The sequence below is a fragment of the Ceratotherium simum genome, chromosome 1 (assembly GCF_057802395.1).
Source record: "Ceratotherium simum simum isolate JZ-2026a chromosome 1, ASM5780239v1, whole genome shotgun sequence".
Taxonomy (NCBI): Eukaryota; Metazoa; Chordata; class Mammalia; order Perissodactyla; family Rhinocerotidae; genus Ceratotherium; species Ceratotherium simum.
Window position 1 is genome coordinate 61,596,159 of NC_141900.1, and position 13,025 is coordinate 61,609,183.

At 41.2% G+C, this 13,025-nt stretch overlaps 1 protein-coding gene across 1 annotated transcript in view; it reads left to right on the forward strand.

Moving 5' to 3' along the window:
• The window catches only part of CHN2 (chimerin 2), a 289,049-nt gene extending 284,486 nt beyond the window's left edge, over window positions 1-4,563 (forward strand). Inside the window, exon 13 of the mRNA XM_014786059.2 lies at window positions 2,771-4,563. Coding sequence (XP_014641545.2) covers window positions 2,771-2,942 — 172 coding nt within the window. The 3' untranslated portion in view covers window positions 2,943-4,563. The remainder of the gene's footprint in view (window positions 1-2,770) is intronic.
• The last annotated feature ends 8,462 nt before the right edge of the window (window positions 4,564-13,025 follow it).

Here is a 13,025-nt window from a genome sequence, read left to right on the forward strand (position 1 = left end):
AGTAACAGATTGCCCCAAAACTTAATGGCTTAGGGGCCGGCCCTGTCACTTAGCAATTAAGTGTGCGCACTCCGCTACTGGTGGCCCGGGTTCGGATCCCGGGTGTGCACCAACGCACTGCTTGTCTGGCCATGCTGAGGCCGTGTCCCACATACAGCAACTAGAAGGATGTGCAACTATGACGTGCAACTATCTACCGGGGCTTTGGGGAAAAAAAGGAGGAGGATTGGCAATAGATGTTAGCTCAGAGCCGGTCTTCCTCAGCAAAAAGAGGAGGATTAGCATGGATGTTAGCTCAGGGCTGATCTTCCTCACAAAAAATAAAATAAAAAATAAACTTAATAGCTTAAAACAATAAACATTTATGATCTCATAGTCTCTGTGATCAGGAATCCAGGTGTGGCTTCACTGGGTACCACTGGTTCTAAGTCTATAATGAGGTTGCAGTCAAACTGACAGCCAGGCTGCAGTCTCATCCAAAGGTTTGACTGGAGAAGCATCCACTTCCAAGCTGACTCATGTGGTTGTTGGCAGGATTTGGTTCCTCAGAGGCTGTTGGACTGGAGGCCTCACGTTCTTGATGACTATTCTCTGGAGGCCGGCTTCAGTTCCGTGCGATGTCGGTCTCTCCAAAGGCACTTCTCAAAATGGCAGTTGACTTCTCTCAGAGCAAGTGAGCAAGAGCACTGAAGATGAAAGACAGTCTTTCTGTAACCTAATCTCAGAAGTGACCTCCCATTGTTTATATTCTGTTTGTTAGAAGCAAATCACTAGGTCCAGCCCATGCACTAGGGGAAGGGATTACCCAAGGGTATGAATCCCAGGAGGCCAGGATCACTGGGGGCCATCTCAGAGGGTGCCTGCCTCAGAGGGCTACATACTGGCTTATCTGTATAAGAGCACACGAGACAGATGGAGATTTCTGGGTGTTTACAGAACACTAGAGCCTCTGGTTCCAGACTCTTTTACCTAAACCATAGATCTCTTTCCTTCATCATACATGTGTACTGGGGTCAATGAGTTGGTCTTTGAGATGTTGGAGGGACCAGGACACACTTCTGTGTGCCTTCCTCTGTGTTTTTGGAAGACACATGGCAGCAGCCCATTCTTAGATATAATGAACCGAGAATTGTCTATATTGACCAATTGACAAATCCATTTAATAAGGGAAAGGAAGCAAGTTGAGAATACTGTATAAAAACAGGTGCTGAGGTGTTTATTTTTCTACCTTATAAAACATATAAATACTGTTGTTCATATTCAAGGTGATCAGAGATGTAATATTTAGCTCAGAAGATTCCCATTTTGATTAATTTATTGAATTTAAGAATATGAGTAATTTTTAAGTATAGACGGTAAATGTCAGCCTGGCTTTTAATTAGCTATAAATTATTTCTTTCAGTGTCCATTTGTTATAGTTTGGAAGGCAAAGTATCATTATCAGGAAAAATGCTGACATGTCCCAGTTAAATCTTAAATGCCAATAATTTATTATTTTTGTCATGGAGGGTTTGCTTGTCATCTTGTTTGGTCAGTCATGGTGCCTGACTTAATGAAGAGATGTGACCAATTTGCTAGTGAAAATGTCCTCTTTCCTACCTCCTTCCTAACTTTGCAACATGAAAATAATGCAAGCTGAGTTGACCTTCCTAAAATAATGCTAAATGGCTAATCTTAATTGGCTCCAAGAGAATAGACACAAAGGGATGTGGCCTTCTGTGCAAAACCTAAACATATTTTCATCATATTTTGCTGTGCTTTGGAGATCCTATTCCCTTTTAGATCTATTATGAACATCCTAAAACCTAAATTCCTTAAAGCAAGAATTGGGGAGATTGTAGAGCCAGCCCTGGTGGTCTAGTGGTTAAGGTTCGGTGCTCTCACTGCCACAGCCTGGGTTCATTTCGCAGTTGTGGAACCACACCACCCATCTGTCAGTTTTATACCGTGACGGCGGTTCACATAGAGAACTAACAACTAGGATACACAACTATACCCTGAAGCTTTAAAAAAAAAAAAGAATCTGGGAGATTGTAATTATACTCTAGTAGGAAAGTATTAAGCCAACATTAGAGTTTGAATTTCTTTCTTAAAGACTTTGCAGTTATTATCTGGATGTTGAAATGATGATTTTCAATTCCAACAATAATTACTGCTCCAGACCTCATCCTGTGGGAACTAGAAATAATGTTCAACTGCTTTCCCATTTGGCCACATTCAAGCCATTCCTGTGTCCCATGATAATGGCCTAACTATTCCAAAACTCATGGCAGCCCCATCCTACAAGGAACCTTTCTCCTCTGGCACTAGCCCTGCCAGCAGACAGGGAATCTGCCCTCAGCTTCCCTGCTCACCAGCATATAGACCAGTGGGAAGCGACAAGAGAGAAAAAAGACTTCTGTACAAGCCTAGACTAAAATCTGGCCAGCTAATAATCTGCTGCCTCTTCAAACCAATATCCCCTAAATGACAGTTCCACATTTATTTAGTAAGAAGAACTGATTTTCTAATTTTAAGATTGTGTCTATACCAGGTTTACTTAGTAAATCACTTCTACTGGCTGAAGGCAATGTCAATAATCTAAAACAGACCAAAAAAAAAAAAATCAAAAAATTACCTTTTTAAAAATACTTTTCTGTAATTCTGATTCTCAGTTTTCTTTTGCAATTTCCCAAACCAGAGAAGTTCTTGGGGGCACACGGACATAATCAAGTATGTAAATTCGTCCACAAATCTATATAAGGTCTCTGTGTATTTGCTTGTTTTGCAGGGTGACTATGAATGAAAAGGACAATTTCATGAACGCTGAAAATCTGGGGATCGTGTTTGGGCCCACCTTGATGAGGTCCCCTGAGGACAGCACCCTCACCACCCTCCATGACATGCGGTACCAAAAGCTGATTGTGCAGATTTTAATAGAAAATGAAGATGTTTTGTTTTAATCCACCAGGGAAATGAGCTGAATGGCCCCACCCCCCTCTAAGTTGATAAGGCTAAAGGAATAAAAATGTTTCTTACTCTTGATTTGTTTTCCAAACAAGTGACAGAATTTCCTGCACCACGGTGGATTGCCAAGTCAGCTACTGTGTCTCATAGACACTCGCCTCCATGTGAGAACAGTGAGAGTGAGGGTGGGGAAAAAGCCCTCGCCTTGGGTCTTTGCCGTGCCTCCTATGAATGTCTGTTTTGCTGGAAGAGTGATTAATAAATCCTTCTTTAACTTATTAAAAAGCAATGTAGACTTTTAAATTTCAGTCTTATCAGTAATGAAAGGGAACTTCATTCATAGAGGTACTTGTTACAGTTATACATTTTCCACTTACAAAAAGAAGGCAATTCTATATGTTAAATGTTAAATGAAACTTATATTGTAAAATGTATTTTTATTTTAGCTGCAAGAATGTTACTTTATTTTAGCAAATAGAACTCAATGCAGTGCATTGATTATTACCCTGTGTTCCTTATCCTGCCTTCTTGCTGTGACGCCCTGAAAAGGTTTACCATGAATGCAGTATTATCTTGACATACCTCTGTCCTTATAGTGCTTTTCAATGAAATTTCACCTGCCACCCATGTCCCTGCTTTTGATAGTTTTTGCTGTTAAGCGCTGGCATTTTGCTATCATAGGGTGTATGTTAAAAGCAATTGTAGGATGGTCTGAAACATCCACAAATTTTCTTTCCATAAAAACTTTGTGAAATCCCACAGTATGTTTTGTAATTGGTCGTAGTCTTTCCATGTCACGTGTGCAGTCATTTTACATAAAATGATTTGGGAACACTGGTTGTATCTGGGCCATGTAAAAAGTTAGCACTTTTCCTCTTTTCTTTTCAAGCAAGCATTCTGAATTCATCTGTTAGTGGCAATTTGAATTTTTTCCACATTGCTGTATTTATGAAAAGTGAATCTGCATAATATTGTTGATTTTTTTTCATTTTTGTTTTTACAAAGCCTATTTTTAAAAGTAAGAATGAATAAGTTTGGTTTTTACAAATATTTGTTCCTCCTTGATAAAAGTAGCTCTGTATGGGTAATAATTTAATATGATTTTACCATAGTTCCATCTTTTTGTTTATATTTATCTTAGCGGGAGCTTTTCACACCAAGATTTCTATATTTTTTAATATAGGTAAAATATTTAAAACATCAAAAATGGTAAATCTAGATTTTTTTCTTAAATCCAACTACAATGTCTTTTCCTCTGATTGTCTGAGATGATTCATCTAATTACTCACTCGTCTTGTTTTGGAGTGACCAGAAGAGAATTACTATGTGATAAGTGAGCTGAAAGGGGGAGGCACTGCACGTGTTGTCCTGGAAAGTCCCAAGGGCTATACGGATGGACTTGGTTGGCACACGGGGTCAAAATGGTTCTGCTTGTTCCCTGCTAGTATTGTTCCTCCCAACTGTACAGATTTGTTTGGTGTAGCTTATGTACTTCTTGATACTGTCAAAAAATTATCTGGAAATGGTTTTATTTTGTGAAGTGAACAATACTTTGTAATTTATGATAGTGTAAATGGAAAGAAAAGCATTAAATGTATTAAATTCTTCTGTGTATCATTTTGGAGTATGCAAAAGAAACTGGTAGTCAGAGAGTGGCGGGTGAGGTGGGGAGAATATTCAAAATGCTGTTCCCAGATGGATTTTGGCAGTAAAGTTTCGATCATCATCAAAACACGATGAGAAAACAGAAACATCCCACTAAGTCCCCACTTCATGCCCCACCCCCTCCTCCAGCTTCCTCCTGGAGAGCTGGCTTGAAATTAGGATTCTAAGGCTTCACCTTCACTTTTTGTAAGACCTATTGCATTTATGTCCTTCAGTGAGAGATGTGGTGTTTAGAGCAAATCACCCTCAGCCACTTGCAGGAGAGCAGAACGAGAATTTGGAGCCAGAAAGACTTGAGTTTGAATCCTAGATCTGCCTGTTATCAGCTGCATATGACCTTGGGAATGAGTTTGCTCATCTGAAAAACTGGGGAAAATATTTTAATTGTAAAATTTTAGATGAAATGAGAATGAATGTAATTAGTAATAGTTATTTTTTATTATCATTATTATTTTAAGAGTGATGACTTAGAAGGGAAAGGATATAACGGGGGGGGATGGGAAGGAAGAAGCACGAGAAGAAAAGGGTTTGTCCCAGGTTAAATCCAAGTCCACATAATAATAAGAGATATTATAACAGGGCTCTATAATGTGTAATGAGGTTCACTTGACTCCTTTTCTCGAATGTGATTGCAACACTTGATCCTCTCTACCTTACTTTAGTCTCAAGCCTGCTCGTCCACGCCTATCTCCCCCACCATCTGGCAGCCTGACATGGCTCCTCTTACCTGGCTTGAAATTCCTGTCATTGGAAGCACTCTAGTAGTTAGACCTGAAGGGAGGCAGTGTTGTTTCCAGAAACTCATTGTTAAAATATCCACAAGTAGGTTGCGGGGGGTGGGACAGGGGCAGGGTGGGTGGGTGTGAAGCGGGGAGGAGAACCCTTTTCTTTCTCCCATTAACATAAACGGGCACCTGGTCTCCATAGCTTGGAGGGGGCCGGTGCAGAATTTCAAGGATAGCAGCCTGGAAGGGCAGAGGGAGGGGGAGTAAAGGGAGCACAGAAAGTAACATACCTCCGAGTTGAGGTATTGCCTGGGCTGTCCTGACTCCTCCTGAACACTCTACTTGGTTAGCTTACAGTTTCCCAAGATCTATCAATCCCCAAATTTATAGTCAATCTTTTGATTTTAAAAATGTAATGCTCACTAATTTTCAACAATTATTTATCCAGCATTTATTAACGGGCCAGGCACTGTGAATACTTGGAGGCAAGAAGGAGGCTAATCTCACTGGGAGAATGAAATGATAAGTTTAGTCTGGCTGGGAGAGAAAACTGGTCATGTTAGGGATTTTGGACTGTAACATCAGGGGAAGGAGTGCTACTAATGTTTTTTTAAATAAACTTAATTTTGGAATAGTTTTATATTTACAGAAAAGTTGCAAAGATAGTACAGAGAATTCCTGTGTTCTCTTCACCCTCTTTCCCCTAATGTTGACATCTTATGTAACCATGGTACATTTATTCAAAACTAAGAAACCAACATTGGTATATTACTATTAACTAAACTACAGACATTATTCAGATTTCACAGGTTTTCTGCTAATGTCCTCTTGCTGCTCCAGGATACAATCCAGGGCACCCCATTACTTTTAGCATTAATTGGTTTCAAGGGACAGATGACACGATCTAGTTTACATTTTCAAAAGATCAGTTACTTGACTTTGGATCCATCAGAGAATATGTGGGTGGATGTGGGTAGTGAGAGTAGATGCAGGGAGTCAGATGTTCATTGTTGCCGTATAGGACCGAGGTGATGTAGCCAGGATTGGGCGGCTACAAGGCAGAGATAAATACACAGAATTGAGTTATATTTAGGGGGTAGTGTTGAAAAAGTTTCATTATAGATTGGATTAAAGAATCAAGGATGAATGACTCCCTTGTTGCTTAATTTAACAACTGGATAATATCTACTGAAATGAACACAAAAAGAGGAGCTAGGAACACATGCCTCCATCCCTTGAGGAGGGGTAGAAAAAGTAAGGAAGATGATGAGTTCCGTTTTGAAAATGATGAAATAGAGATGCCTGTGAAATTTCCAAGCAGAGATGTTTCATGAGCAATTGCATTAACAGACCCTAACTGGAGTGATGGATTTGGGAGTGACTCCCCATAGGTAACAATTGAAACCCTGGGATTGAATGAGAGTACCAGGGACACAGAACAGAGAAATACAGGAGAGAGCCGATTCAGAGTTCTTTGAAGCACCAACGTTCAGGGGAGGGGAAGAGAAAGAGGAGAGGGCCAATGAGGTCCATTTTAATGTAATAAAATACAGAGGGTCTCCTGAGCCAGCATCATTTTTTTTTCCTAAGTTGAAAAGATGTTATCATACTCAAGGACCTCCTTCACTGCCTTCCTACTGCAGTTCGTACATACTTCTAATCCAGCAGTGACCACCAAGTACCGTGAAGATCACGAAGTCACCCACTGAAGTGCAAACTCCTTGAGATCAAGAACTGAGGATACTATGTGCTGGCCAGGCACACTCCACTCATCCTGCAAGTCTCAACTCCCTGCTGAGACTTTCTCTGGCTTCCCTGGGCAGAGAAGGTGCCAGCCATAAACACGTGAAAGCACGGAAAGTTAAGAGAATTATGAAGAGCTGGGTTTAATGAGAACATGAAGTGTGAGGGAAGAGGAGGGGGAATGAGATTAAACAAGCAGGCCTGTGCCAGGGAACCTCGTGTGCCAAGCACAAGTCAAACTTAGAAAGATCTGTCTGGTGAAGGATAGTCTAGAGGACGTAAGACTAGAGACAGAGGCTGATCAGGAAGCTGTTATAAGCAGTGACAACCTGAACTTGGCTCCCACAGGAGGGGCGGAGAAGAGTCATGGATATGAGAGATATTAAGGAGGTTGTCAGGACTTACTGATTTGATGCCAGGATTGAAAGGAAGGAGAGAGTTATGATACCCCCGTTTCTGGTTTTTGCAACTAAATGAATATTTAGGATGATCAGAGAATATAGGAAGGGGAGCAGAGTCAGCAGGGGGAAACCACGGTCCAGTTTTCGGGATGCACTGTGGTGCTAATGGCACACCCATGTAAAAAAGCCTGGTAGATGGCTGGACACATGGTTTTGGAGCTCAAGAGAGAAGAACGAGCTGGTAGCTATGACCTGGTCAGACTGTATGCACAGCTGAAGCAAAGAGGACCAATAATAGGTCTCTGGGTAAGAAGAAAATCTAATGAGCAGGCAAAGTTAGAGAACTTGGCGAGGAAGGTCAGGAATGGCCAGAGGAGGAGGCCAAGAGTCAGGAGTGTAAGAGGAACGCAGGCAAAGACAGAACTTCAGGGATGGAGGGGCCACCAGGCTCAAATGCTGCTGCAAGGTGACAAGGAGATGAGTCCCCTTTGGATATGGCAACTAAGGAGTCCTCTGTAACTTAACAAGAGCTTTTCGGGGGGACGATATGGTGAAAGGCTGAACCTTAAGGAGTGAATAGGGGTGAAGAAAAAAGATAAAATCTTTAGTCAGAAAAACATGAAGCTCTCCTTTCATAGGCTTATAAACCTCATATGTATGGTAAATCATCAATGGGAGCAAATTTTTCATTGTTGCCAAAAAATTATAACCTTAACATACTTTCTTGAAAAAAGCTGTGTACTTCAAAATCTTCTTAAAGAGTTAAACAAGTATTATTGGAATAGATTGTTGATCATTCTGGTTACTAAGCATGATATCTGGTTTTTTCTATGTCCTAATCTGTAAAATGGGTATAATCTTGGTTTGTTCTGGTTCCCAATCTGAAAATGAGCATAACAGAGTACCTGCTCCCCCTCCCCATCAGAGTGCTTCTAGGGATCCATTGAGATCCTGAATGTGGGAACGGAAAGCTCAGTATAAACTGTATAGTAATGTACAAATGTTAATTATTGTGCACAGTGCCTTCCTTCCAAAACCAATCCCCTGCCAGGTGGGGCAAGCCCAGGTCAGTCCATTAATTGGCAGGTGTGGAGGATGTGGAGGCGTGGAACTGGAGCAGGGCATTCCCATCAGGGGCAACATGGGTCTTCAAGCATCAGAAGTGCAGGTCAAATAGCCCACCAAGGCAAGACGTTCAGACTCCAAAGTCTAAGCAGGGACGACCTGTGGCAAGACAAAAATAGACCTCATTAGGCCAGAAACTCAGTGCCACGGACTAAGTCAGGAGTAAGTGTGGGTGTGGGTGTGTATGCACACGCATGTGTTTGAGAGAGAGGGGCATGGCGTTCTTTTCCAGGGAGTCACTGCTAAAACCCATGAGGTCTTTATGAGCCAACAGGGTCGTAACTCTTGAATGGTTCAAGGTGACCACTCGCCACCCCAGGAACAGTCCCAATGTGGCAAGATCAATATAGTACCAGAGCCCACAGGACTGCTTCCTGAGCGTGGATTACTGACTGACTAATAAGGAGACCATCATTAACCTATGAGAAGCAGTAGATTCATCAGTCAGGAAAATGTCTCCTGCACATAACATAAAACTTTGATGCAAAGGGCTTAAAGGATAAGGACATTAATTATCTCAACAAGAAGATGCAGGGCATCTCCAAGGTTGGTGCTGTCTTTCTTTCTCCTCCACCGTCCTGGCTCATTGGCATTTTCCTCAGGCTGGATTCACTTAGTTTTAAGAAGGCAGCCGCCAGGACAAGCAGGACAATGTCTCTCTCCTGTGTGTCCCATTCAACAGCCAGGAAATCTTTCCCCCAGCGTATGTCCCCTCACAACTCACTGGCCAGAATTGCTTCACATGCTTCTGGCTAAACCAGTCAAGAGCAAGAAGAATGAGCCAATCATGATCACTTGAGATCAGTGTTTCACAAGATGTAGTCCTTTTGCCAGCAGCATCATGACCTGGAACTCGTTAAAAATGCAACTTCTCAGGCCTGACTCATTGAATCTGAGGCTGGGGCCTTGCAATCTGTCTTTAACAAGTCTTCCGGGTGATTGCCATGCAGGATAAATTTCAGAAGTACTGGTTTAGAACAATCAGGGTCTCGCCTGAACTGGGGCTAAATCCACTCTCTCCAAAGTGTTTGGATACATGAAGAAAATCAGGATTTATTAACAAAGAAGGGGGCAACAGCTTTGCAGCATTGTGGGGGTGTGTTCAAACTCTCAGAAGCTGCATAGGACCTTCCACACACATAGACCAAGATCCCTATGGGCCTCACCCCCATAACCATAGAACCAACTCTATCTCTAATATAATATTGTCTAAACTGTAAGCTTCATGAGGACAGGAACCTGGTCTACTTTGCTCACTACTCTACCACAGCCCCTAACTGGCACTGTGCCTAGCACACTATAGGCACTCAAACCTCTTCTAAATGAATGGCATAATCCTTCTACAAATACTCAAATGTCCTGTAACACTGTGGTCCGATGGAGGAGGGGTCATTCTAGAAGCAGGAGAATCTGAAGATGCATATTGCCTCTTGTCAACCATTCAGAGCTCTGCCCAATATCTGAACCCTTCAGTTACTGAAGCTTTCTTAGAACTAGTTATCCTTAACTCACCTAATCTTCACCATATTCTTTCTCCTTCTATCTAGTAGGAATGATTAAGCCTCAAAACAATTCAGTTTGGAGAATCTGAAGATCTAAGTCTCTAGTTCAATTGCAGGTTACACAGGAAGTGGTAGCTTCTTTTGGCTGGGATCTAGTGCAATGTAGACATGACGAAGTGAGATGCTGGGTCTCGACAACCCCCTTGTTTAAATCCTGGCTCTATCACTTTCTGAGAGTGTAATTTAGGGAAAGTTACTTTACTTCTAAAGCCTCAGTTTCCTCATCATCATAATGAACTAATAGCAGTACCTAGTCCATGAAGTTTATCGTGAGGCATACGATAATCTATTTACAGCACTCAATATAGTATTTGGGGCACAGAGTAAGCATGCAAATGCTTGTCTAAAATCTCAACAGCTTAGGGAAACTTTTATGAGAATTCTTAGACCATTGATAGCCTTTCTTCGCAGTTATAAGGCATCATCCCTTAGTGCTGCCTAGCAAATTCACCATGGGGATTTTAGCAGTTTACTGCCCAATGAGTTTTTGAAGCCACAGCTATCCCTTGCTGTGGTGTGGTGGAATGGCAGCAGGGTAGCCCTACAAGAGCACTAGCTTTAGAGCCACGAGACCAAGACCTGGCTCGGGCACAGATCAAGGCTTTGAACATTTCTGAGCCTCAGGTTTCTCCCCCTTTGAAACATGAAAATTAATGCCTGCCTGCCTGCTCGACCCACCAACCTCACGGGGTTATCACTGGGGCCAGATGGCGTGGGAGCAGGCATGGAGGTGCCGTCACACACCCTCACACCACTCGGTCAGCCTGGGTGCTCCAGCACCCCACCCCAGTGCTCTCCCGGAGCACCACCAGCCACCCTGCGGCTTCAGGTGTCAGCTTACTTGGCTTCTCATTGCCGGGAGAGTTGACCACGCCCTCCTTCTCAAAGCCCTCTCTTGGCTGCTGTGACACCACCCTCTCCCGCATCCTCTGCTCAGGCTCCTCTGCCCTTCCTCCCTCTATAACTGTCCAAGTCCCTCGGCACGCCCTCCAACGCTGCTTCTAACCCTACTTTCTGCTCGGCAATCACATCCACTCTTGCTCCGAATGCCATCTGTCAACAAATCCAAATGATCCCTAAGATTCAGTAAGCTACCCAGCGCCCTGTAACAGATCCCTCTGCTTAAACCAGCTAGCATGTGATCTACTGCCCACGCCAAGGTCCCTGATGAACACACGCATGACTCCGCCACTCAGCTCTTTAAAATCTTCACATCTGCCATACCTGCATTGCACCAAAACAATTTTAAAATTCTGAATAACTTAAAGGGCTTGATCCTATTCTCCTTTCTTCTTCTCCAGTCCTTGGCACTTTACGCTGTTACTACATTTGTTCAATACATACCATGTTTTACATAAATGTACCTTACTCTACATTATCATTCTATAACTTATTTTTTTCTCCTCCATGTGATGTTTTTGAAATGTATTCATACTGATCTACTTCATCCATTTTAACTGTTCTAAATATTTTATTAAGTTATGTATCATGTCTGCAAGTGGTAAACATTTAGATTGTTTCTTTTTTTTCTATTGAAAACAGCATTTCCATGAACATTTTGATTAAAGTCTGCATATGCTAGAAGTGACATTGCCTTATCACGGATGATGCATGCCATCAGCTTTGCTAGATGTTTCCCAAAGTGACTGTACCAATCAGTAGTGTTTAAGAGTTCCCGTTCCTCCGTATACTTATCAACACTTGGCATTACCCAACAAATGTTTTTGCTAACATCTTGGTGTAAAATCACGTCTTTTTGTTTTAATTTGCATTTCCTTGATTACTATTGAAGTTGAGTGTCTTTTTTGGTTTCGTGGTCATTTAATTGTCTCTTCCATGAATTGGCCATTCATAAGCTTTTTCATTTCTCCACTGAATTCTTTCTCTACGTCTATTGATTTGTTGGAGTTCTTTATAAATTCCAAACTATTTTTTTATCAGTCATGGCATTGTACACATCTTCTCCCAGTATAATCAATCTTTTCCTTTATAGTTTATGCTTTATGTAACTTATTTACAAAATTCATCCTAACCTCCAAGTTTTTTGTAAAAGTGTCCAAGTTATGTTTTTCACATTTAGGTCTGGAAGTTCGAGTTAGGGATATATTTTTTTTCTTATTGGGGAACCAAGTTCCCCAATATAATAACGAAGTATCTTAGTGCCATTTTTTAATAGAGCTATGCTGTCCAATAGTGTAGCCACTAGCCACATGTGACTATTGAGTGCTTGAAATGTGACTAGTCCAAATCCATATGTTCTGTAAGTGTAAAATACATACTGGATTTCCAAGACGTAGTACAAAAAACGCAAAATAAGTCAATAATTTTATAATGATTACATGTTGAAGCAATATTTTGGATATTTGGGTTTAAATAATATATATTATTAAAATTTATTTTACCTGTTTCTTTTTACTTTTTGAAATGTGGCTACTAGAAAATTTAAAATTACAAACGCGACTCACATTATATTTCTGTTGAACAGCTCTGGAATAGACCGTCTTTTCCCAAATGGATGAGACTCTCCAATTTGTCATAGAGCAAATTTCCGTAATTGTATAAGTCTGTTTCTGGACTCTCTATTCTGATCTCTTAGTCATTTTACCTAGCCCTGCACCAATACCAAACTGTCTTAATTTTTATGACTTTATAATAGGTCTTGAAATCTTATTCCTACTCTGCCCTTCACTCTGTTAAAATGGTATAGTACATAAATAGATTTCTTAATGTTGAGCCACCCTTATACTCCTAGAAAGTCTTTTACCTGGTCATATGCAATATGTTTTTTAATATGATGCTTTAAAGAATTGTACATCTAGCTCTCTTTCTCTTTCTTTCTTTTATTTTTTAGAATTTTA